The 27,361-nt window shown below is 45.0% G+C and overlaps 1 protein-coding gene across 1 annotated transcript in view; it reads left to right on the plus strand.

The window, feature by feature from the left end:
* Positions 1–2,820: 2,820 nt before the first annotated feature.
* Positions 2,821–27,361, plus strand: part of TMEM129 (transmembrane protein 129, E3 ubiquitin ligase) — a 73,562-nt gene continuing 49,021 nt past the window's right edge. Inside the window, exons 1-2 of the mRNA XM_085642582.1 lie at positions 2,821–3,080; positions 24,397–24,871. Coding sequence (XP_085498708.1) covers positions 2,876–3,080; positions 24,397–24,871 — 680 coding nt within the window. The 5' untranslated portion in view covers positions 2,821–2,875. The remainder of the gene's footprint in view (positions 3,081–24,396; positions 24,872–27,361) is intronic.

Below are 27,361 nucleotides of genomic sequence, written 5' to 3' on the forward strand. Positions count from 1 at the left end.
CTCGAAGCTGAAGTTGAAGTCTCGGCAGGGACGCTCAACATCCTGTGATCCTGGGCAAATCACTTAATCTCCCGGTGCCTGACAAAAATGAATGTGTCTGTCTGTAATTCAACTGGTGTTCATGTAAAGCGCTTTGATACCTTCAAATCGAGTTCGCACTATATAAAACTAAAAAAAAATGATATGGATATTGCAATGTGATGCAATTATTTTTCCATTCTCAGTTTTAAAACGTTTTACTACCAGTCTCAATTGTGGGAATATATTGTGAAGAAATTGCAGGAACCCTGACACAGTGTTACATGCTGCTGTAACTTTAAGCCACAGCTAAGGTGTAGTCATCAGATAATGCGTCACTGATTCCAATGAGTGGCGAGTCAGACATGAGCGGAAGTGACAGGCAATTAGTGAGGCCGGCAAAAGCAATCAGGATAAGAAACAGGCATATGAGGTGTAATGCTAGAGGTGTTCTGCAGAGTGTGAGGGAAGGGCATACAGGTGAAGAGAACACAACCATGAGACACATCTTTAGGAGAAAACAGACATGAAAACGGCAGAGTACGGGAGAAACGGGCAGCCAACAAAGATCCTCATAGAGACAGACAAGCACTGGCGGCGCCAATAGGTCAAAGGGTCTCTTTATTGAATGGTGAGTTAGTCTGCCTGATATTGAGCATGTGCAAGTTGGTGAGAGCAGGAATGGTTTAATGGGTGGATGAATGGATGCATGAGTGCATGGCGGACCGAATGCATAATGATGTGTAAACCTTCCAATGCAAGTATGCGAACCCACTTACACAGAGGCTTTTTATATTATTTTCATTGCCCTTACGGTGCCCCTGTATGTAGGCAGACTTAGAATTACCTATTCACGTCGAATAAAACTTCTCAAATAAATACAAAGTGGGAGCATGCACACAGTTTTAAAAGGCACACTTTATTCAACACCTTAATCTCTTATATCTCCAGATTTCAAACCAGAACTATCGGGCCATCTCTCCTTACATTCTGCCCAATGCAAATATTGCTGTGCTACGCAGATGTTTTGTCAGAGGTCATGTTAGCATGCGCTCACCAGGTGAGTTGCGTCTGAAATGATTCCAGTATGGCAAAGCTCTGTCAAAAACTCTTCAGCCTGCAGTCGTCAAATAAGTGAGAGGGCGGGCGCCTTCAAGCGTTCTTACCCACCTTGCTGCTGCAGGGAGGGGGGCTGCCATCTAAATGTGCTATGTCATTTGATTACGGTGTCTATCCTCACGCATTGCGCTGCTCGGAATTGGGGAATAGGCCCGCCTTCTGCATGACGGCACACTCTTTTCTGCGGTAACAAGGTGGCCATCATTACTGACCCCTAAGGTGAGTGCAGGTGCAACTTCTGAAAGCAATTTAAGATAAATATGTAAAAATATGCATAGATTTTTAGAGCACGTCAAATATATGTGCATCACATTTGTTGCAGACGATTTATTTCCATTTGAGACTTTTCCATGTGTCAAAACCCATGAAAAAATGCTCCATTTCACATGTGATTCTAAGTGACTACTCGTGATTTGGTAGACAGTAGCTAAAATTTTAAAAGATACAGGAAAAACGTGATATTTTGCGTTAAAAGTAACTTTAGTGCTTCAATCCGCGGTATAAATTAGGTATCAGACCACAGTCGCAGTCTGACAACTACTTTAACACAAGCGCGGCCTGTCATGAGACGGACAGAAGATGTGCACGCGGGGACTGCCTTTACTGGTGGCGGAAAAAAAAGTCCCCAGTGTATCACGCCGCCAGTAAAGCATCCAATCCCCGCGTGCACATCTTCTGTCGCTTTTGTCTCCCCGCGTGCACGCTTTGGAATCGTATCGATTCCAAAAGGCCCTTGTCATGGCGAGAGCAGTGCATGGGCACTGCTAACGCCAGACGAGACCTAAAAAAGTATCAATGCATTTTTGACATCTGATCCTGCAACAACACACTTGCAAGTCCCAATAATGACAATAGACCAGATTCAGGCCTCAGTAGAAGTCAATGGGAGAAATACATTCTTTCAAATATTTTTTTTAAATCTCCCACATTTCGCTTCTAAAAAGTTGGCACGTATGCTTTGAGACACTGCTGAGGAACTATTCATTCCCCATTCACCTTAATGAGATCACACACTTAAACGCCTGACTCTAGTCTACAGCATGCCAATAGACCCAATTGAGGCAGGAGACAGACTCCCTAGCCGGAAAAATTGCTTTTATTTTGGCTATCTCCCGTCTAAAATTACCTGTATCAATATTAGTCAATAGGAGAAATGCATTTTACTGATTTTTATTTTTTTAATCTTCCAGGCATATATGCTTCATTCGCATTTTTGAGCCAAGATGTTAACACGATTGTACCTCGAGCTGGCCCGTATTGCCAATGCTTCTTCAGTTACTGTCCAGAATTTGGCACAGGAAGGGGTGGCGACGATAACAAAGAGAGCCACTTAGCTTCAAATGATGCACGAAGCACTACAGTTTTGGTTTTCCCACACGTGAACCAAACATAACTTGTCAGCATATTACACAATGTAGTTTTTTTACAAAAGAGAAACTGAAAATATTTTCGTACGATGAACAGTAAAGAATTCGTTCATATAAAAACTAGCGAAAACCACAACCAAACACCAATCCCAATTTACTGATCGTAAAATACTTTATGTTTGAATCCATGGACACTCTGTTGTTTTTAAACCATTTGGAAGATGGCGGCCGCGTTTACGATGTTAGGCATATGCTCCTGCGCCTGGTCTGTGCTTTAGTGCCACAGTGCAGACTACAAATCCCGAAGAGCTGAGGGCGGTTGGTCGGCCCTGCTGGCCGGAAGTTTGTTGGCTGGTTGTGGGACCGTAGAGATGGAGAGCCCTGAAGTTACCTTCACTTTAGCCTACGTGGTTTTCAGCGTGTGCTTCGTCTTCACACCCAACGAGTTTCACACGGCGGGGATTAGCGCTCAGAGCTTGCTGTCAGCCTGGTTAGGCTCTGAGGACCTGTGTTTTGTGCTGTATCACATTCGGCGCACGGCAGCTGTCCGTCTACTGCACTCATTCATACCGCTGGGTGAGCACCCTTATTAGCCATCGCCTCTATTACAGAGGGTCGAGACTCTGGCATTGCGCTTCTATCTGAACCTATGCTAAATTTATATTTCGAAAGGAAAAGTAAGGAAGTTGATGGTTTGGTAGGTAAATTGTGTTTGGCCACTCCTAGTGCTTTTCGAGGGCCCTTAAGATTACTTGTAACTATTCTAGCCAGTCCTACCAAGTTTCACACGCTTTCGTCTGATTAGCCGCTCCAGTGCTTTTTTTCTTTGCATTCTGGGACGTGTAGTCATATTTAATCCCACTACACAACTATGACTACAAGACCCACAACGCCAGAAAACTTGGGACTGCAGTAGGTGGTCGCCCATGGACACGGGAAACTTGGCAGTTTGTGATAGAAAATGCTAATTAGAAGCTGTATCCTAATCCTCTAAGTCAACTCTGTACCCGTGATTCACAGTGACCACTTGTACTTGGTTCGAGGGCTATCTCTAGTGATCGAAAATTTCTCCAAGCATCTGATCAAAAGCCTATCACGATACGATCAAGGGCGTCCCATACCATTAATTGCCATACTTTACCGGTGACCCCTTGTAAAGCTGATTGAGAACCTCCACTATTTCTTATAGCATCCAGTACTGCTTACTGTCTCCTTTGCAAACTGGTGAACGAGAGGTTCCTTCCCCAGTTCCATTAATTAAGAGACTCTCCTCAAAAGGAATCTGCTTTCAAATATTTTCTGTTACTATCCTTATCTTCTATTGAATGTCAGTGCTATGTAACATCAGCTACTCTCTTGTATGCTTCGTTATTCATTTACTTTATCAATCCACATGCGGCGGGAACGTGAATTGCGTTGCATGGTGCTATGAAAAATCAAAAATAGTTTTTTTTTAAAAAAAGGCAGTCTGTCAACCAACAGCAGCCAACTATTACTTATCATTGATCCTCTTCCCCATATTGATGATAAAGAGGTCCTCTTACCTATAGTTGTGGGATAGCCTCACCCACTGGAAATGTTTCCCTAATAACTCTTGATCGAGAGACTTCCCCAATATAGTTGATAAAAGCCACATTATTGATAGAACCTCTCTCCGTACTCCTGATGGAGAGCCTCATAGTGCTGATCGATAGCGGCCTTTTCCTATGCCTAAGATCATTGGCCTTCTTTAATGTTTGTCCGTTGGCCTGTTCTAATATGCTGCCAGAGCGCCCCCTCTACATTAAACCACAAGTTTCTCCAGTGAATACAAATGTACGAGAGAATCTGCTTATAACTGATGGAGACTCTCCACGTGCTTTTACAAGTTTTCTTTTTATCTCAGTACTGTTGATTTCGAGACACCCAATTGTGCTGACTGAGGGCTTCCCCAAATGCACTTAATCAAGAAATCCAGCCCACTCTAACAGTGTTCAGAAGCCCCCCTAGTGCTGATCGAAAGCTGTGCCCCAATACCCTGAAAGTAAACCTCCCCACAGTAGATTGCGCACCTGCACCAATACCACTATTGTGGTTTTTGAACCTCTTTCCAATTGCCACTTGCCGAGAACCTCACTGCAGTATCACTGATGGAGAGCATTCTTCCTGTACCACTGATTAAACACCTCACCCCAATAGCACTGGTTTAAAGCCTTTTGTGCCCTGCTGTTGAGCAAGGGCTGCCTAATACCACTGATCAGAAGTCTCTCCAGTGCATCTGATGGGTAGCTTCTTCTCAATACAGCTTTTAGAGAGATCTTATTAGTATGGATGTTGAAGAGCATTATCCAATATGGTCGGTGGAGAGACTCTCCATACCGAACATCGTAAGTTGCCACCCAGTACATGTGATCAAGGTTCCCTGTCAGTAGGGCTGTTGGAGAACCTCCTACCCAGCGCCCCTTATTTAGCCACCCAAACATGTCTGACTGTGGATATTTTCAATCCCATTGAATTTAGTGAAACCAACAGTGTTGCTGATTTGAGTGCCTCCAGTACCACTGAACAAGAGCAATGCCACTGATCCAAAGCTTTTGCCACTTCTGCTGAACCTGTGCTTCCCAACAAACCTCGCTGAAAATATCCTTAGTGCCGCTGATTCAGTACCCTCCAGTACTGCTAATCTGGAACCTTTCCTCAATACTGCTGATGGAGAAACTCCGTGTAATACTATCGTTTTAGCCAGTAACTCCGTGTAATACTATCGTTTTAGCCAGTGCTTCAAATGGGAAACAATAAGTGCAGGTACTCATCAAATTGAGCAGTGGCCATGGGTGGGACTTTGGGTGAGGTTAGCAGGCGGGGCAAGGTGCCATCTGGGAATGTTGATGGAGAAATAGATATTGTCATTTGTGTGTATATTACTTTACCGGCAGTGAAATACAAATTATACAAACTGCATAGTTGATATAAGAAATAAGGTTTCATTTTCACGATAAATATTGATTTATTTACTTCACCGTGCCAATATATGAAGTATTCACATTTCCATTGGGAATGCCCTAATCATTATGTGTTGATAAGCAGCCTATGCAGCAAAGAACTCTATTGCACTTAAAAGTTATCAGCATAATCTGCTGAAATAGATTTTTTTTTTTCCATATTCGCTCATAGTGCACATCTGTGACACATACACGCAGGTACTCACACAGACACTTACTTACACATGCACATCATTCGCTAAAACTGATTTTTACAAATGCAGTATCCAAGCAGTACTTTAAATGCATGTGTTTACCCTTATAATTAGTGGCATCCCCCCTCCACTCTCGGCCTGACTACAGGGGCTCAGCACGCCAATGTAATCATTTCCCATGTTTCACACAGCCTCATTATGACTGCGAGAGAAAGGCACACAAACTTTTTTCAAATTCATACCAATTTGGGATTTAGTGCGTAGCGCTACATTGGGATTTTGTGGGTAGCGCTACTTGCTGACCGCCCAAAAGTATAATGAGTCCTGACCAGAAAGTTCCTTGAGATATTTTGTTTCACTAGCAAATGTTCTGAAACTGTTTTTCCCATGATGCAAAATTACTAGAAGACAGCCGTTTCACCTCGAGATTCTGTGCTGTAATCACCCGGATGTCTAGGTGTCGAAGCAGAAGAGTAAGAGAAGCTATGTAAATAGAAAATCTCAGCAGGTTTTGTTTCAATTGGGGCCTTCTCAGTACTGGCCGCCATCTAGGATCGTCTGTCAATGCACACATTCACAGCTCCTTTGGTAGCCGTCTCATCAGCAACGTCTTTCCAAGCAACGTTGCTACATGTTCGTAATATAAGCCTAGCTACTGTGCCAGAGTATCAGTACTCTCCTTGGCCAAGGAGAAGTTCCAGTACTCAAGGTGGAGCAATTTGGAAGTGCCAGGACCCGGCCCATTTAAAGCACTTGATTTAGCTCCGCCTCTTAATTAGCTGATTGGAATACTACTGATCAAAAGCCTTGCACTACACCGGTGTTTGTCACTCCAGTACTTCTGAAATAGTATTGCAACACTATTGATCAAAAGTGCTTACTCATAATGGTGAAGGATTGCCTGTTCAAATACTGCTGATTTCCCAACATAAGATCAAGTGCCTCCTCCCTGCCCAGTACTACTGATTGTGCGGCGTACGCCATGCTGCTGGTCAAGAGGCTCCGAAAATACTAGCCCTCAAGAGGTAGTTCATCCAGCAGTTATAAGCAGTTGTACCTCATTTCTGTTGACTGCGATTCCCTGATGACGTTCATGATCCTCCACCATACAGCTGACCGAAGACGACTTGTGCACCACAGATCGATCCTAGCTCAATACCCTCCATCTAAAGTCTTTCAATACAGATAGCAGGCGGCCTACATCCAGTGCAATGGACTGACCTCCTGCCAATTCCGTTTATCAGGAGTGTTCAAGTACAGCTGATTGAACTCACTTAATACCATTGATCAGGTACCTTTTCAAATCCTGTTCCTTGAGAGCTCTTCCGATAATGTTGACTGGGATTCTCCATGATACTACTGAGCCAGAGCTGTATCCATATCCTATACTGCTGACCTCACGAACCCATACTACTGATCGAATGCCCATCCCATAAAGCCAATAGTGTGTCACCTATCATTAGTGTTTATCAAACATACCCAATGACTTGGAAGAAACTCCTTCTGACATGACCAATAATAGACAGTAATACATATCTTTGGATGAGAGCTTGTGCTTCTTTTATATGTTCTTGCAATGTACCCTCCCCATCATCCAAGATCGGCACTTGCTAGCTATAAACAAAATTATATCCAAACTCCTTCCGGTTGAGAAGCCCTGGTGGTGGAAGACTAACATTGTGGCAGTGCCTCAACATGTGAGTTAAGGAGTGAGTGAAATTAGTGATCCGGATAGGTGACTCAACACCTTCTAAAGTTGTATGGTGTATTTATGTTGTATTTGTCTATAGTTAACGTGACACAGGGTCAAGACTGATTTGCATATGGCCATTTCTGAACTGGGGTGGCGTAGTGGGCAAAAGATCGATGGATTTAACCCAGATCTCTTGACTAGGGGAGAATGTCTGCATTGTCGGCATTCCGTTCATCATTTGTTTGTTGTAACGCTTTTCGCCCTAAGTGGGATGGGTATGCCCAGACGTGGGTCCTGTGCTCACTACGCCACTGGAGTCAAGCTATCCTGGCTGATGACGGCTGATAGCCAGAAACCGGTCCTAGTATGCTTGATTCCGGTCCAGGGAAGACATGGCTTGGCAGTTCGGGCTGGACTGTTCCCATGAGGCACAGGGTCAAGACTGATTTGCATATGGCCATGTCTGAACTGGGGTGGCGTAGTGGGCAAAAGATCGATGCATTTAACCCAGATCTCTTGACTGGGGGAGAATGTCTGCATTGTCAGCATTCCGTCCATTATTTGTTTGTTGTAACGCTGAACGTGGCTGAAAGGCAGATGTATTCAGTAAAAGGCAGCGATGCAACTGGAGAGCAAATGTAGGCAGGGTGGTTCTGGTTTCAGAAAGGGAAGATAGACTGTTTAGTGTTGTGAAGTAGTGTTATTTAATGAGGCATATGTTTGCTGTTTTCTAAACTGATGAAGGGTAGGGGCAGCTGATATGGATATAAAGATGTCGTTCTAGGAGGCTTATTGACAATATATATCTTTTCTTTCTTACATTTTCCTTCTGGTCTGATAGTGCCATGGTGCACCTGTGCTAAGAGCTACAGGGTATGCTGAGCATATCAGCCAGATAAGTAGTGGTGTCTCCCTTTAAGACTTGGTAGATGTGCAATCATAATTAAACATGGTACAATCCAACAGACTAGAGCTGATGTGGCCATATTTCTAGAGCCACCCAAGGTATGCTGTGGCATGTACAGAGATCTTAAGGGAATTAGTGTGCAGCGTCGGACCAACCAGAGTACAAACGTGTGACTAGTAAGTAGGTCCGAAGTCGCATACTGGGAGAAATAATTTCCCCTTTTTAGGTCTCGCCTAGCAAATGCAGTGCAGCTGCTTCGCTTGGCGAGACTCTATTGTTGTGGCTTTTCCTAGCGTAGGGAGACAAACCATGTGTGCGCACGGACATCCGATGTGCACACGCATGATGTCTCCTCTGCTTCACACGCTCCCACTGGTGTACCTGCATGACGTCTCGTCCCTGGCTCTCACTGCGCGCTCACAAGCGCATCGCATCCTATCTTTTTCTGTCCCCCGTCGGCTCCACGGAGACAGCTTGTTCTTTTTTGGATCCATTTCACAGGGAAGCAACTAAATGAAAGAAGGGAAGAGGTTGTGAACAGTTTCTTCAAGTCACGGTTTTCAGTAAGTGACGAGGAAGGCTGAAAGAGAGGGAATAATAGAAAGAGGGTGGGGGGGCAGCGGCCAGCACAGAAAAGAAGAGGAAATTGTCCGTGTCTTCGCTGGGCAGTAAGGCGCGGATGTCCGTATCGTGCTGGCTTTGCTTTACTAGTCATTACTACCTCTTGTTAGCAGACTCTTGCAGTTTAATAGCAGTGTAAAAAGTTGTTTTCCAACTCGTGACGGCTTACTGGTGATACAAGAGTTTAGTGTACATTTTAGCGCCTAGAAGGACCAAAACCTTCGGTATAATTATTACTTTGTTGTGGGAATTCAGAATATTACGAAACTAGACCGCCTGATTCCCGTATGTTTCTCAGCTGTTTTATCACACGGACGTTTTCGATTCTTTGCGCAGATAAACCTCTCAACTTCAAGTCGTGATATCTCCCCTGAGTGGCAATCTCAATGCAGACTGTTTATCTCATGAACAGTAACATCGGGATTACTGCGCCACTCGCAGCCCTCAGCGGTGCTCATTTTGATGCCCTAAAAGCATGAAAGGCTGACTGAGTAACAAAATTCAAGCCTTCAATCTTCAGGCCCCTGTTTACGATAGGAACCCTGACCACCCAGCTACCAAAACCAGCTCTCCCTCTACTGGACAACCCTATCTACTGTTTTATTTGCGTGTGTATGCACATATGTCTGTCTGTGTGTAGCTATGTCTTTCTGTAGCTATGTATGCGTGTATGTCTGTGTGTAGCTATGTCTGTCTGTGTGTAGCTATGTCTGTCTGTAGCTATGTCTGTCTGTGGGTATGTCTGTGGGTATGTCTGTATGTCTGTCTGTAGGTAACAACAACAAGATGACCGCCGGGACGGAGCCCTTAACGGGAGCTCCCAGGCCTCCGGATCAACTCTGTTGAATATCCCGTCCTGGCTCGACCTCACCGATACCAACGACACCGGACTGAATCCTGAGTCCCTGCTCACCTCTTTGGTCCCGTCCATTGCTCCCTGAAGCAACAACTGTCCCCTCCAGTCGAGTGAGCTCTGGACCCTTGTTGGAGTCTCTTCCGGCTGCAGCTCCGGTTTCAGACATGCGGCGCACCTGAAGAGGCGAAGCGGAGAGTAAGGATCCTTGGTGAAGTCCTGGCCCAATTGGAGAAAGCACCCTGAGCCGCGACTGAGACGAGACCGTGACAGAGAGCTTGACCGGAGTTCCATGCGGGTGGAGCCTCGTGGAGTGGAGCGCAATGACGGAGTTGAGCCTCGGGCCGCCAGAGCCAACCCGTGAGCAGAGACGCGGCAGCGAGCTTCGGCACCGGGGGCTTAGAGGACAACAGGACTGGGGCTCCCCAGCGGCACCTGAACGAGTTAGAAAGCCCCCAAGCAGCCTGTCCGACTTCAAAATGGCGTCCGCTGGGACAAATACAGGCATCAATACCTCCGCAAGTGCCAAAGACAGCGTGCAAGGTAAATAATGTGCCAAAAAATCTCTCCAACACCTAAATCTGATGGCAGAATGCGAGAGAAGTGGAGCAGTTAAGAAAGTGACCCACGTGAGAGGAGCTGATAAAAGACTGTATGACCCTTCCTGCTACCAACTTCATCCAATACATCAGATAGTTTCTCTCACCCTTGCAATCCCACTGCCGGGAGCAGCAAGCAACATCAGCCTACCGTAATACGAGGGGGGGTAGGGGGGGGAGGGAGAACACCGGCGAACAAGCCGATCCGTAGCTGAACACTGAAGTCTCCTCTATGCGGCAACCAGCACAAAGACGCAATCTGCTCCCCTCGTCAAGAACAAGTAAAATCAAGTAAGACTAAAATTCCCATATGTGCACTAGCAACCAACATCACGCTTCTAGATTGCACCGGCTGACCTGACCTCTATGCCTATCCTCAACATGGCAGCCGCCCAACGTTTACCGTGCACATTAAAGCAAGCATATCCTGCGTCCACCTTTATCATCACGCAGGTCTTTTAACCCCAGTTCTTAGTTTAGGCAGACTAATCCAGTTGGGTCACGTTTGTTTGATCTCCTCACAAGTTATTTAACAGTCTCCATCTGCTGCTTGACTGTGCTGCCTGACCTTAAGATGGCGAATATGAACTCAAAATAATTCAATGCCCGGTGAGGTAATGAAGCAGGGGAAAGTTAAAGTGATAAGTTGATCCCCCCCCCCACCCCCCCCAAATCACCGTTTTAAAAAGACTGAACACGGAATAGTCAATGTCCGGTGTGGTAATGAGGCTGGGGAGGGTGATAAGCTGCACAACCATCCACTGTTCACCAAGTCGCCAATTATGCAGGTAAAATGGCCGACATCTGACAACACAGAGCTGACCTGTTGAGCCTGTTCAGAGCCTTTTTTCCAACGTTCCTCCACCAACTGCTGCTCGGCCCCCACCCGCCCAGGCCTTCTGTCCAGAAATCATTGCTACGTCACTTTCACCCTCTCCTGACGCACAGACTCTGCTGCGATCGGCGTCCTTTGTGCTCATTCTGCTTTTTCCCTGAGATTTCTCTCCTTGGAGGGCCTGCGCTCCTATAGACGCTCATCTGCCGATACTGCCATCATGGAAGTAGTCCCTGGATAGTGGGCTGACGGGACGGCTGGTCTATTCTTTACTTCTCCATTTTCTTACCTCAGGCACCGGGATTCAACTCCCTAGTATGAAGCCCGGTTTCCCTGTGGTTCATTATTACTGAAACCGTCCTGCCTCTTTTCCATAACCTGGTGGTGACCCCCCTGATCTTGCCCCACAAGATGGCGCACGCAGCAGCCTGGACCTGGAGGCCCGCCGTGCATCTCCCCGAATTTGCATGGACCATGACCGTGGAGACCTAGCTTTTTGACTGATGCCCGATGGAGCTACCTGATAGCTAAAAGAGGAGATGGGCTGTGGACTTCCCCCTCAGCCGTCACCTACCCAGCCGGACTTTGGGCAGACTTTACTTCGTCTCTCCATCGCGTTCTCCCGCCTACCCCCTTTGCCGCCCTATGCTCCATTTATCTCTTCCCCTATGCCCTCTTAATGTTTTCCTGTTGAGACCTAGCTATTTGACCGATGACCGGTGGAGCTACCTGATAGCTATAGAGGAGATGGGCTGTGGACTTCCCCTCGGCCATCACCTACCCTGGGCAGACTCTCCTTAGTCTCTCCATCCTATTTCCCTCCTACCCCTTTACCCCACACCCTTTCCCTACTAAGCTCCACTTGTCTCGTCTACGTTCGTGAAATGTTTTTCTAGTAACTGATGTAACTTATGTAATTTTCTTTACTTTGTGGAACCTTATGTAAAGCGCTCTGATACCACTGGGTCTAGTCAGTGCTATATAAAACTCAAATAAATGTTTGTATGTAGTATTTCTATAGCGCACATCTAATCAAAAGCCAATGAAGATGATGTAGGCCCTAACTCACATGAACAGAAGATGTATGTATGTTACATATGTTTTACGTGTTTGTTAAATTCCACCACCGATTTGGCATTTTACCTTGTGCGAGCAAACAAGTTCTTTGAATGGGGGGGGCTAAATATATGGAAACTAAGTTCCTGTTTGCAAGTGGTAGGATGTAATTTTCAAATATTGCGGCCTTTTAAAACCAGCATTTGCAATGCAATAGGTCTCGCATTTACGCGAGTTTAAGCTATTGGCATTGTAAATGACAATGCCTTTTATTTATGTTTAAAAAAAAAAAAAAAAAAAAGGAATTTTCATTTACAATGCCAATAGCTTCAACTTGCGTAAATGCGAGACCTATTGCATTGCAAATGCTTGTTTTAACTAGGGGAAGCTGGGACCAAGCAGTTTTGATTTTCTTGGTTACGTTTTCCGTGGGATAAAGTGAATTGGATGCTTAACGGATGCTGTATGAAATGCATAGTTTTATACGGAAGAAAACTACACACATTCCATAAATCCTTTTTAGAATGTTGTTCACCAGCAATTACTGATTTTGTCTTTCATTGGAACACTAGACGAGCATTTTAAGAACTGCTCTACTTACCTTCCACAGTAAAAGATTGTGTAAAACATAAACTGCATTGCAGGACGCACAAAGCAAGTCTACCTCCAATCACTTCGTACAAGGAAAACGTATATATCTTACTTTTTTGTTTTAAACTTATTTTTTGTGTCTACTTTGTGGGCATGTTAATGACATTCCTGCAGCTTACTTTTTTCAACAAGAGCTAACCCATAAACATTTCATTGGGCTCTACTCAGTAAGTAGCACTTTACATTTCAGGGCATCAAACCTCAAAAATAGATGTAAAACATTTGGATCTCTTCAGAAATTCTGCCTTGAAGAAACTAAGACCTAGAAGACCATTAACAAACCGTGTTTGTGTGGAACACAGAATCATTCTTTGTGCGCTGTTTTAATTATAATGAAACATGTGGAGGTTTGTCTTCTGGTGCATACAAAACTTGGTTCTTCCAGTCCAGCGGTTATATTATCAATATCAGGGCATGAACTTGACCTCAATATAGTCAATAGTTGAGAGGTGAAATTTAAGCTGTTAGCTGAAGCAGAGATCCAGGAGTTGCCTCTCACTAATACTAACCATGAACTGTCCCCATACTTCTGATCAGGCACTTCACCCAGTAATGGTGATCGAATGTCCCCTGATTTTGCCTATTCCTTCAATATCCCTGGTCAAGAGTATCTCCATGTGGATAATGAATACCATACATAACAGGTGAGCGCCGCTGCCCCTTTCATGCAAGTTTCATAAGGAATTCCAGGACATCACTTGTTTGCTGTAGAGTAAATATGTTAATATAAAAATCTATTCTGGTAAAGTGCTGTAGGCAAATGAAGGCTAAAAGCAGGGCACTCTCTGTGCTTGAGTTCAGAAGAAAATAAATAGTGCTGATATCTGTCCAAGCGGGTGACATGTCAAATTCTTAATTTAAATGCATTGCATGCTATTCATTTATTAAAATGTATTTCTACGGCTCACAATCAAATTTGATTTTACACATTGTACACTATAGCAGTTAATGTTAGCATTTGGTTAGCAGAAAAGCATGGTTTTTGGAAGCTTTTCTCTACATCCTTACGAGGTTTTGTGGTTTTCAGGTCAATGATAACAGAAAATAAAAATCCGTAAGGGATCTCTCAGCTGTCTTTATTACCAGAGCATGTAAATCCCTCATTATCAATGTTCACAGTCCCTTTCTCACACTACCATTCCTCAGAGGCTGGAATAGTCTCATACTGTCCATATAACCTGCTCACTTTCATACCTGCCAATGGGAAGTTCCACTACCCTCACACTGCTCATTGGTGCCTCCTGAAGATCAAGTGTGTGCTTCTTGAAATGCACTGTGACAGACGTACCTCTTCAAGTCAATCTTATTCTGAGACATGGGCATGCCATTGCTTCCCAGTTCATAGCGGTGTTTGTATGCTTCATTCATGTCGCTATAAGGTAGGAGCTATGTTGGTGCTCGGCAGAAAGATACTCTCCTCCCTTTACCCACGCACTAGTCCTTTTTAGGTCGAGCCTGTGAAGCGCATGCTCTGCTCTGTGAGGCATGCTGTTTTGAGGTATGACAAAGGCCCCGCCCATTTCCCCACCCATCTTTTCAATTGGCTCCTGTTACTGTCCTTTAAAAATCGTTTGATTTTCATTCTTGAATAGGCTTAGTATTCCCTCATTGGTACCGCCTTGTCTGCATTTGTACCCATCCATAACGACTGGACTTTTTACTTGTATTGTTACATGGTCTGCTTTCTCTAGTGGGTGAGCACTATTTTCTTTAATGATCTCCCCTATTCCACCCATGACGTTGCAGCACACCGCCACCTTTTATATTAGTCATGTATTTTTAAACTTCAAGCACATTCCTCTATTAAACTATAGCGTCCGCACTTATTTAATTTGTCATGGTCCGCTTTCACTATAGCGGCTGGGCCTATTTAATTTACAGCGCGGCCGCTTGCACTTCAGCGGGCATGCTACAAAAGCTTTTATTATTTTTTTTACAATACATTTTATCCATTTTGAAAGGTACAGAGTGGGCTGAGCCCTGCAGAGAAATTACATATATGGTATACGACATAAAGTACCTAGTTGTAATATGCAAAAACCACATGGCCTGTGGAACATCAGGCCAAAAATATATCAAACTACACCGAGCGCACTCAAGGAATCGTAATTGCGTATCAGTTAACAAAAACCTGTCTGTAAAGAGTCCATGTCAGACTATACAAGTGGATTTCTAACCACCAATTGTTCAATAGGATTGTGAGAGTCTGGATGTGGTAATGCGGGTAGGTCAATGCCCCTCTATGTTGCCCATTGGGCCCAAATCTTCCTATGCTTTTGTGGGCATACCCTCACCTGAAACACGATTTCTGCCGCCATACACCTGTCCATTGCCGCCTTCCACCCCGCAATACTGGGTGGGGATGTAGCTTTCCAATTCTGTGCAATATCTCTCTTGGCGTGGGTGAGGCCGAAAGAACAGGGGGCGCTACTTGTAGCGATTCCCCCCCTCCCCTTAATCTCATCAGTGCTATGGAGGAGCAGCAATCTGGGGTCAGGCGAAATTGTCCAGGCCAGAACCTGGCCTAGGCAAGACATCACCAGAATGGATGAATCTCTGTAATATACCCGGTGGAGGTACTGGAACTGAATGAGACGATAGCGTGGACTAGCCAGGGCCTCTGTCCAGTCATCTGTCAAAGCCAGCATATCAGCCTCCCATGCCGCTCTGGTTTTATGGAGGGTGTCTGAGTGTGAGTATTAAACATCTGATAGATTTGTTTAATTTTGTGAGCCCCAATGTACCCCATCAGCAAGCGGCGCTCCAGTGGGTGGAATTCAGGCAAAGCCTCCAAATGACGAATCTGGGGGGTCTTAAAAATGCCGTAGTTACAAGTAGCGATGGAACTGAGATTTATGAAGGTTATAGTCTGTTTGCAACCGTTGAAAGGACTGAAGTGTTGTGCCTTGCATAATGTCTCCAAGTGTGGAGATGTCAATGAGGTCTCACATACGAAATCCGACCAGAGCGGACCGTAGGTATGTGCCCTGCCAGAGGGGAGTGGGGCGTGTCAATCTTCCCCACCAACCCATGGATTTAACTGTGCGTCTCCAGGTTTGTGTAACTGTCTTGCAAGCTGGCGGTAAGGTTTCAAGGGACGCACGGCTGTACAGGAGATGTAGTAAGAGGGTACAAGCCATTGCTATCTGTTCCACTGCGTATGCTGGATCTGACTGAGACCCGTACCACCATTCATTAATTACCAGAAGGTAAGAGCCAGAATAATATGCGTAGATGTCTGCTGCTGCAATACCGCCGCAGTATGTAGTTTGCCTGCACGTATGGAGTGCAACCTGGATCGCCCCTCCATGCCATAGGAACCTATTCAGAATCGCGTTAAGTTGTGTCAAACTAGAAGGAGGAATATTATATGGGAAATTCTGTAGCCGGTATAGCAGACGTGGTAAGGATACCATCTTAAAGATAGCGGAACATCCATATAACAAGAGGGGCAGCTGGGACCATGCGGACTGCGGGTAGTAGCGGGGTGATGTTTTGTGCCCGTCAAATCGTAGGGCATGGCGATATGAAGACCCCTAGATATTTAAAGCCCTCTGTGGCGATAGATAATTGTGATGCCCAGACCTGGCGTCTCTGATCCCCGCATATGGGAAAGAGTGTGGATTTGGATGGGTTAGTACTCAACCCAGTGGTTTCTCCAAAGATCTGAAGTACACGGGGTCCTGAGAACCAAGGGTCTGTCATAAAGAAGTGAACATCATCGGCGTTAAGCGCGATTCTGTCGGACTATTCCTGCATCCACTCAAACCCCCGGATCAGCAGGTGCTGGCGCACCCAAACCGCCAGAGGTTCTATGGCTAGGGCAAACAGCAGTGGAGACAGGGGGCAGCCTTGTCTCGTGCCTTGACAAATAGGATAGGGGGCTGACTGATATCCTGCAACTCGGACAGATGCTGAGATATCAGTATATAACAGCTGGGTATACGCTATGAACCGTGGACCAAGATTTATGGAGCGAAGGAGTTTGAAGGGGTGTGTCCAAGTCAAGGAGTCAAACGCCTTATCTATGTTGGCCAGCAGAATCGCTGCTGGGCAACCGAGTCTGTTGGCTCCTGCAATTGTGTTATGGACTCGGCTAATATGATGTCGGGTGGAGCATTGTGGCATGAAGCCAGACTGATCGAGGTGAATGAGATCTTGGATGCACGATCGAAGGTGGTCTTCTAGGAACTTCTCCAGAAGCTTAGGCTCAAAATTAAGCAGTGAGATAGGTCGGTACGAACCCGGGTCCTCTGGAGTTTGGCCAGGCTTGAGAAACACCACAACTTCGGCATGATGCCAGTCTGTGGGCAAGATACACTGCTCAAGGGCTTCATGTAGTGCCTCAAGCAAGTGTGGGTCCAATGTCGTCATGTGTGGTCGCATAAAAAATCGCTGGGAAACACACTCGGTTCTGGCGCTTTGCCAAGGTGAATGCTAGTCACCGCTGCCCTTAATTCGTCTACAGTTATGGGGCCATCCATTGTGTGTCTAACTTGATCGTAGAGCTTACAGAGGAGAATATCTGACAGAAACTCATCTATAAGGGTTCCCGATATGAGCTCCTGCTGTTGATCGTGTGGTGTAAAAAGATGCAAATGCCTGGACTACCGTCTCCGGGAGGTACAAAGCGTACCATCTGCGCCCCGTAGAAGGGGTACCTGAACAGAGGCTGTCTTGGCCTGGTATAGCCGATGAAGCATTTTGCTGGACTTATCGCCCCATTGGTAAATCCTGTGCTGTGTTGCCTATCGCGCTTCTTTGGCCTCGTCTGTAAGGAGTTGATGGATTTGCTGCTTGGTAAATAGGAGATTACACCAAAAACTTGGGTCTGACTCTTCTAATACTTGCGCCTCTAACTGGCGTTGACGATCTTCTAGTTCTAGTATCTGGGTCAAGCGCTTGCGTTTCTCACCAGTACAGAAACTTATATCCACTCCCCTGATCGACGGCTTGAGAGCCTCCCACAGAATTATACGCGATGGGGATGAGTCTAGGTTGAACCGAAGATGGTCAGCGATGGCATGCTTCAAAGTCTCCTGATATTGAAAGTCCTGAAGAAGCCAGGAGGACGTAGCTTAGTCTGGACGGGTGAGTGATCAGAATGACCCCGGGATAAGATGGACGTATGTGACACTGTGTATGAAACTGTGGGGGAGAAATATGTAATCCAGCTCCGAGAGCGTGTTGTGCATGGCAGAGGCATACGAAAACCCATGGGTCGAAGGGTGAAAGACCCACCAGGTGTCCGACGACCCCAATTTATGAGCTAGAATGTTCAATTTGGACGGGGGGGGGGGGGTGTCAGACCGCACCACACGCCACCTATCTTGAGGTGTCAGAACGTCGTTCCAGTCACCACCCAGGATTGGCAAACCATCAGGGAGATCGTGACAAAGCTGTATACTTTTTTCTACGAACGTTTGTCCCAGGGAGGGGGGCATATGTGCTCCCAATGGTTATCTGTTCCCCCTCGACTGTGCGGAGACCACTGTATACCTTCTACCAGGATCTGTCCTGTGTTTGGTAATGAGGTATGGCACGCGGCGCTGTATCAGGACTGCCGAGCGCCGCGTGTGAACCCTCCGTGGTGTACAGTGGCAAATCCAAACGTACTAAGGCATGGAGTTTTATTGCCTAGAAGGAGAGTCTCTTGTAGCAGAAGTATATCTGTCGTATCGTTTCGCAAAGCGGCGTACCGCAGCCCGCTTGATTTTGTTTGAGGCCCTGGACATTCCAAGATATGATGTTCAGTTCTCTCAGCGGAGAATTGTGTTATCTGTGACATCTAATTGGTCCATAGTCGAACTCCGCAATTACTATAGTGTCTGCGTGGAACGTATCTGTGTGTTCGGTGTCTAGAACATTGCTACCAGGATAAAACCAGCAAACCCCTACCCTCCACCCCCTCCCCAATACTTCCAAGAACAAGGAGTACCTGTTGCAGTGGGAAACTTTTACCAGGGCCCCAAACGTGAAGACCCAAGGAGCTCTCCACCAAAAGAGCCCACCCATCCCAACATTATGAAACAGAACACCAAATGTCCAGGGGTATGGACTGTCCTGTCTGTTCATAACCTTGAGCCAGTGTGAGTGACCCCAGTTATTGCATTGCAAACCTACATAGAAGTGCATCTGGCCGAGCTGCGTATCTCCGAGTCCTCTATGGCCAGGATCACTCGGCGGCCTCATCTTGAGTGTGGGCCCTCCAGTTTGAGTGAAATCTGTGTCGCTGCCTCGAAGTACCTCAGTTCTGTCTACTTTTGTGTGATCCCTGAGAAGAGTCCGAATCCAGTGGTGGCGGTGAGTATGGTTTGAGATGCGGCCTTTTATCAGCTCAGGAGAGCCTTGGAAGAATAAAAAAATAATGATTTGGAATTGAAGATTACCTTCATTCTGGCAGGGTACAGCAGCATATAGGACACGGTCAGCTCCCAAAGCCTGTGCTTTGCAGCAACAAAGGATTGGTGGTGCTGCTGCACCAGTCTGGTGTCAGAGAACACCTTAATCTGATAAGAATTAAAAAGAATTTGGTCCTTGTGGGTCCTGGCGAACCGTAGTATGGCGTCACGCTCAGCATAGTTAAAGAGTTTGGCAATCACAGGTTGCGATCGTTCTCCCGGCGGGTGCTTCTGAGTCCGGGCCCGGTGAGCTCTTTCAACCACGAATCATATGGAGATAGCTCCGGCCAGCAATGGATTTGAGCCCTCCTGTAAGAAAATCATCCATTGATGTGCCCTTGCATCCCTCTGGAAAGCCAACCAGGCGTATGTTGCGCCTGGCCCTAACTTCTGCGTCTTCAACCGGTTTTTTAAAAATATATATTTTTATTGGTATGTATATATACTTGACTCATCATAATCATTGAGATAAAACAGGATCATACGTATTGCAGTGGTTATCGGTTACATCTGACATAATAGCACAAGTGAGTTACTGCAAAGCAAAAAAGATTAGACTGAGCCACAGTATCACATATACGTTCAATTGCACGCAAAACAATTCCAGTGGATACAGGTCCTCTTTATAGTAAATTATTGTTAATAATTCCAGTTCAGTGGGGAGTGGTTGAACATCTTCTCCTGTGGCTATTTGAACGTCTACATGTCTTTGTGATCTGCAACACTTCTTCTGGCTTATATTCTCAGCTAGTGCTAAGCTGATAAAGGAAATGCCACCAGAGGTCTGCGCCGTTTACGAGAAACTGTGTTTGAAAGATTACCGAAAGTGTGTGACAGGGGAGAAGGTGAGGGGGAGAGAAGGCCCCAAAATGGATGGGTGCAAGAAGAGGAACCACGGTGTCTGGGCTGGTCTCTTATCACTATCCCTCTGAGTTGGTCGCGGTTGAAATCTGGGTCCGATTCGCTGTGTTGTGCCTCCCATATCTTCACTGCATCAGCCCAGGGTTCAGCCAACCGTTTACGCCATTTAGTAATCCTATCCTCTCGGAGTAGAGCTTGTTCATCAGCCCTAACCCAGCGTGTAACGTCCTCTTCCCAGGCCACCACCAGCGGGGCGTACCTTTATTTTCCAACCCATTGCTATCCTTCTCTTGGCCAGGATAAGAGCCAGTTCAATGAACCTATTTTGTGTGGTTTGGGTCTCGGAAACCATCCCAGCAGGCATAGCTCTGGAGAACACGCTAGGGTTCTGGCCAAGACCTTATTAATAATATCCACAATCTTGCTCCAGAAATCCACTAGTCTGTCACAAGACCATATCATATGATCAAAATCTGCATCCAAGTGTGAACACCTGGAACAGGCCTGATCCTCCCTCCCATAGATTACATTTAACCTTTGTGGAGTAAGATAGGTTCTGTGGAGAATGTTAAATTGTACGAGCTTAAAAGCAGTGTTCCGAGATACCTTTTTTGGGCCGCTTAGGACTGTCTGCGAAGCCAATTCTTGAGTCACGACTGAGTTTGTTCACTTTCTTCTGGAGGGACCTCACTGTGTCTTTCACTGTGGAGACCCGGGTTTCGGCCTTCGTCATTGTACACCGCCTTGCGGAGGTCCTGACGCAGAAAGGAGACTTTGGATCCAACGGCGCCTATCTGCGCCCTTGTCTGAGTAATGGCTGTCAACAAGGTGGCATTGTCTGGGGATGGACACCCGGCTCCCTCTCCTCCTGGGCCGGTAGTAGTGTCTTGGTCGAAAGTACTCTGCTTAGAGGTGGCCGTTCTGGACTTGTACTTGCCAATTATGAGGTGGTGGTGTATACAGGGCGGAAGATAATGCGCAGGTGGAATGTGATCACGTACCCTCTTCCATGGTGTTGCCGACTCAGAATCCCAGAGTGGGGATCCTGTGAACTGGAGCCTAGAGTGTTACGACGGTCGTCACGATCTTTGCCGGGGTGGGGTCCCAGGCCAGGCCTCAAGGATTCTGGCCTCCCTGACCGCAAACCGCACCAGGCCTTGCCTGGCCGCTTCTGCTGCCAGGAGGGGTCAGCCAAGTGGGCCCCGTAACAGCACTGGCCTCGACGGACCCCCTACCTGGTAGCCACCCCAGATGGTACACACTGCGGTTCCGTGGCCAGGGGCTCCGCCTCGCCAGTATTTAAAACCGGTGTGTAAGCTGGTGCCTTTGATATGTCGCTACAAAAGCTTTTGATATTTGTTACACTTTGTATAAAAGCGCCCCATATGCGCTTTCGCTCTAATGGTGGCAGCGCCACTTTCTTTAGATGCTGCTCACTGCAACCGGAATACGGCGAGCAGCATCTAAAAGTTGTGCGGCCTCCATTGAAGTGGTCTCGCATATCACAATTGCAAGACCTATTGCATTGAAAATGCTTGTTTAAACTAGTGACACTGGACATTGTAAGGAATATTCTGGTTTATGGAAATGTGAAGTACGTTCAAGGTGAGTAGTTTTTCACAGCCCTTTTGGTGGTTTACTGTAGAGTGGATGATTTCCTTATTGAAGTTGTTTGAAACTTAATTTCCTCAATGTGTCACTCAGTTTATTAGGTACAGTTGACCCTGAGACCTCTCTATAACACTATGGAGTTATCAGTAAAAAGGTGAGAGGCACGTTCTTTTTGTTGGGAAGGGTAGAACATGCTATCCATTTAAAACTATATATTGTGTATACACACATCTTTGGAAATTGACAAATCTATAGGGGAGCTTATGATGAGAAGGGGCAATATTATTGGTAATGTGTATAAATATGGCAATTCCACAAAACGGGGTGAGACACACTAAACCGGCAAAAGTGACAGGGTAGAGATGTATCTGAATAAAGTGGTTCCCTTTTGTGCTACTGTCTTAAGTAGACTATGGGTTTACTGATCAAGAGCAAATAAAATGCACTAATGGCTTACAGTAGAGTTGTATTGTAAAAAAGCCATTTACGATCTCTTGCTGTATATAGAAAGATATCTAGATGTATTTAATACAATCAAATTATTCGGAGTTCAATTAAACTAAAGACAAATATACAAAAAAGGGTTAGCTGGAATATCAAGGACTCTGTGCTACACAGGGTCAATTGTTGTACAATGTCCTCTACATACACTCCCTGTTTGAAGCTTCTTACTTCCTTGCTCATATTCTGTTTAGTTAGTCGCTGGCTGGACCTGCTTTCCACTGCCTTGCCCACATTATGTTTAGTATATTTCTACCGGGACCATCTTCCATTCATTCCAGTTCGCTTTGTGAATGACACTATAGGCTGCTTGTCGCTTAAGCTTGATTGAAATTCGATTGTGCATGCTGAGAGCACTGGATTTACCCCGATGGTGCAGGACCTAAAGTGTAGAAAGGTCAAGGCATTACAGAGCGTGATCAAAATTCTATTCAGAAGATAAGTTCTTGTGAGTAGTATTGGTTACAACCACTGCAGGCTATAGGGCGCCATGTTAAGTGCACTTACTTTTATATGCAGAAATGTCATTTGACAAGGTAGCGGAATGTATGTACTATCACATCTCTGCAGTGCTGCAATAAGTTCCTTTCTTAATATTAGCATGCAGTCTGTATTAGAATTTGGGACTGGATTAATTAATAAATCATGTCTTTATCTTGGTTATTGAATTGGTACCTGGAAGTTGAGGCGGTTCTTGTAGTAACTGACATTCTTGAAAAATGTATATCCATCTCAAGCTCCATTAAAAATGATTGAGCGCAGATGCAACAAGGTTTGGGGAAATTGGAATAAATTCCGGGGATACATATGTACACCGCCAGAAATACAGGAGGGCGAGGGTACTGATGATTAAAATGTGGCTGGGGTTGGGGACTCAACTACGGGTCGCTGTTAGTAACTATTACGGAGTGTTTGACGATGAACCAATGTTGCCGGAATGTTTAATGCTGCAAGGTAACATATATGTACGTTGTCTAAATGATCTGTGCCTTGTTTTTCAAGAATATAATAAAGAATAAAAAAAATAATTTAAAAAATGATTGAGTTTGTGGGCTCACTTTTTATTGTTCTAGGAAGAATCCCCTTTGCCTACAATTTTGAACACCGAAATTGATTCAGCCATTATGGCACGTAGTCCTAGTGCTTTAAGGTTGGATGAGGTAATTATATGACCATATGGCTCTATTAGTTTGACAAGATTTTCTCTGTGTATAATGTTGAAATAAAGTTTATGAATCTCATAATTAATGGTGGGATTAATTTGGAGCGATTTTTACTCCGTTTTTGCTGGATCTAAGGCATGGCAAGCAAATGGGAGGCACCCAGGACGTATACTTGGATGCAAATATAAGTATTACGTGGGTATTTGCTTAAGAGTAATGATTTGTACTAATACACAATTGAGCCATAGCGATTTAACATGTTGATTGTTTGGTAATGAAATGGAGAACAGGATTTTTTTCTTTTTTCTTTTAGAAATTATGCGTAATAGATTATGTCCTGAAGGTGGGGAGAACCATCCTAGGTACCACAGGAGCACTGCGTCAACAGTATTATTATTATTATTTTTTTTTGGGGGGGGGGGCAATCAAACATTTTCTAAATTTATTCTTATGTATGGTTTTTAGTTGTATGGGTATCTGGTTTTTAAATTTTATTCATTAAAAGAAAAGTTGTGTGAATCTTAGGATACAATAAGATATGATTAACATGGAAAATGGGATATGTTTTTAATAAACGTATGACTTTTGTATGAGATATATAATTTGATTTGTATTAAATATAGAATTTTCTATATACAGCAAGTGTTTTTTTTTTAGCTACAGCTCTCTATTGTAAAACGTTATTGCTTTTTTATTTGCTCTTTAAGTAAACCCAGACTACTCAAGACAGCTACTCAAAAGGAACCCTTTTTTTCCAGATACGTATGGTAATTGACGTTGAATATTCTGTAAAATAAGTGTGAATTCTGAGACTGCTTGTAAGTTAACTAAGTGGTCATGTTCGCTGTAAATTGTTTGCTCTAATGAAATCAAAGCCGAAATGTAATTGGCAAAAATATGGGTTTAATAGTTACGTATGATGGTACGAATCTTACTCTTACTGAACCTAATTTCTTTTCTTCTAGGATATTTCATCGGAATGTGCTTTGCAGCCCCTGAAAAACAATTGTATAATGTTTGCATTGCTTCTGAAGGATGGAAACTCTTTATTCTGCTTGCTGTGCTGTTACCAGCAATCACCAGTATGTTTGCACTATATTGGTCACGAAACCATTGGGGTAACCACCCTCTTGCCCGAACACTTGCCCATCATGCTCTTGCCCATTCAGAGTGGAGGGCAGTGGCCTCCTCAGTTAATACGGAATTCCGTAGAATAGACAAGTTTGCAACTGGTTCTCCCACCTCAAGGATTATTGTCACTGATAACTGGGTGATGAAAGTGACCACATACCATGTCTACATTGCGCAACAGCAGGATATACATCTGACAGTGACTAATTCCAGGCACCATGAAATCTCAGCAGAAACGGGCACGCCAGTGCAGCTCCTCACCATCCGGGTGTCCAGCATTAATCCCAGTGTGAAGCCTTTCGATATCAGGTAGATACCTTCTTACATGCCTTTAATGCCTATTAATGCAAATAAACACTCATATCTCCATGTATTATTGAATTCACAACCGCACACTGTTACTAGTATAACTGTATTCTTGCCAAACTATTGGTTTGTTAATTACTGTTTGTAAAATATTTGATGACCAGGTAGGTCTCTTGGCTGTAGGGCAGATAAATAACTACTGATAACTTGAGATGCTGAAAACATGTTCCACGTGGACATTGAAAACGCCCAAGTTTTCGTTTTTTTTCTTTTTTTCTTTTTTTCTTTTTTTCTTCCTTCCTTCCTGAAGGTACTTAAGGAGGATTGTGTCCGAAAATGGGGCAAATACTGATGCCAAAGGCTAGGCGATTGCCCTTAAAAGCGCCATGGTCAAAACCATGATTTCGTAAAATACGAAAATTACACGGCCATTGACTCGTAGTTGGCTTTTTGGGAGATACTGATAATGCGAGTGCATGTCCAAAAAATATGAAATATTTTGAAGGTAATGCTCTCCTTTGTTCTTAGCCAATAGAGATTGTATTGTAGAGATGTACAGTACTGAGTCAAATGGTTCCCAAACCCAGGCCATGAAGGTATTGAATAAGATAGTTTGGTCGAAACACATATATTGAATTGGTGTATCCTAAATGTGATCCAATAATTCTAGATATTGCGAGACATTGCCCTTCCTTCGTAAGTAAGTTATGAACCTTTCTTGTGATGGTAACAAGTTTAACAAAGAACTTCTATTTGGGATGATTGGAGAATTTGGCCTCAATTTTGAATCCAAATTTATGGGTAGATTGGGAGTGGATCACAATCCACCTCACGGGCCAGTAGGCTTCACTCTACAGGTCACCCTAATACCAAGCATCAGTTTGGTTTCATCCAAGTTAAATTCAGTGGCGGCTGGTGAAATTTGATAGTGGTAGGGCGGAAAAGTAAAGGAAATGGCCTCACCTTTATTTTTATGGTGTGGGTGTTATCCCCCACACTGTGTGTCGTGTACACTGTCCGTCGTGCACACTTGCTTGTGCCCTTCATGTCCTGTGCTGCCCTCAGAACCCTTTTCTGTGTCAGCGGGGAAGTGCTGCTGCAGGACCTGCACCAGGAAATGCACCCATAGCTTAGATGGTTATGGTACCTGCAGAGGCAGATTGTGCGCATCCTGCAGGTCGTGGGGTGGGTTTCGACATCAATGACGCACACTTTTATCACTGATGTGTTAGTTAAATGAGGGCCTTTGAGCGGAATAGCAGGAGCGACTTGTGTACACAGCTGCACACCGCGGTAACAACGGTAGTCACATATTTTTATATTATCATCTTTTATACATGTGGATTACAGCAAACTGCAAGGTGCGCTGCTCTGGGCTCTCTGTGAAGAGATGAGTGTGTGCACGTTTCTGGCTGCGCTGTGACAAACACACCTGACACCTCATGCCGGCTGCCTGCAAATCATCGCGTCACTCTAGCTCGTGTTTTGAATGAATCACTCGCTCCCATACTAGAAAGTAGATTAAAGTCTCCAGATGCGGGCATCATTAGCAGTCGCGGCCGGCATGACTGGTTGAAAGACAAAGGTGATTGACACAACCACAGACTATTCGATGAAAGGAGCTGATTGAAAGCCCCTTTAAGTAAGTTGATCATATATCTATGACTTTAATAAAATCAAAGGGTTTTTGTCGAACTCCAGACCCATTCACTACATTCATGGCCAATGCGTGGAAACGGACTAGCATTGGTTTAATTCGGATTGTGTCTGGTTGGCATCATGCTCCGTAACTCAGTGTTGTGATTCACAAGTGCAGAGCAGAAGTCCGGACATTGTTTTCTTACTGATTGTTTTCGGTTTGAACAATTCGCCATTTTGTTTTCCTCACTGGTGTTGTCCAGATGGTGCGTGGAACTGGCATGTGTCTCTCATGTGTCTGTGCTGTCATTGAACTCTCCCGGGGGAATCAGCAAGTTGTTCACTTCGCATTAAGTACACTTTGTTATGCCAGGAGTGTCCTGTGTGGACCCAGGAAGGCCGGACCCATGATAAAGTGTCATTATATCTACATATGCTAAATGGACATCCAATGAATCTGGATGGACATGCAGTGAGAGTGGTCGTCCCGTGACTCCTGAGGGCGGGGCTCGGTGTTGAGGCCTTCTGAAGAGCCGTTTTTACCTAAATCCCCAATACTTCACCTCAGTCTTATGACCTTCGAGCCGTCTTTCTGTGTCTGTTTTCCGTCTGAAGGAACGGCACCCCCATTATGCAGCCGGGGAGCCATATTGATGGGGGCGGGGCGTGTGGAAGGCGGGAGAGACTACATTTGAAAAAGCTTTCGTGCGCCGCGTGTTTCCCGCCAGTGCTGGGTCTCTCTCATTGTGCGGTCCGATTTTAAATGGCGTCAGTCTTCCTTGTTACCTGCATGCTGGGGGGTGGTCGCGGGTGGTAAATAAAATAATTAAAGATTGCAAAACTTACCCGAGTGCC

Source organism: Triturus cristatus, chromosome 2_2 (assembly GCF_964204655.1).
Source record: "Triturus cristatus chromosome 2_2, aTriCri1.1, whole genome shotgun sequence".
NCBI lineage: Eukaryota > Metazoa > Chordata > Amphibia > Caudata > Salamandridae > Triturus > Triturus cristatus.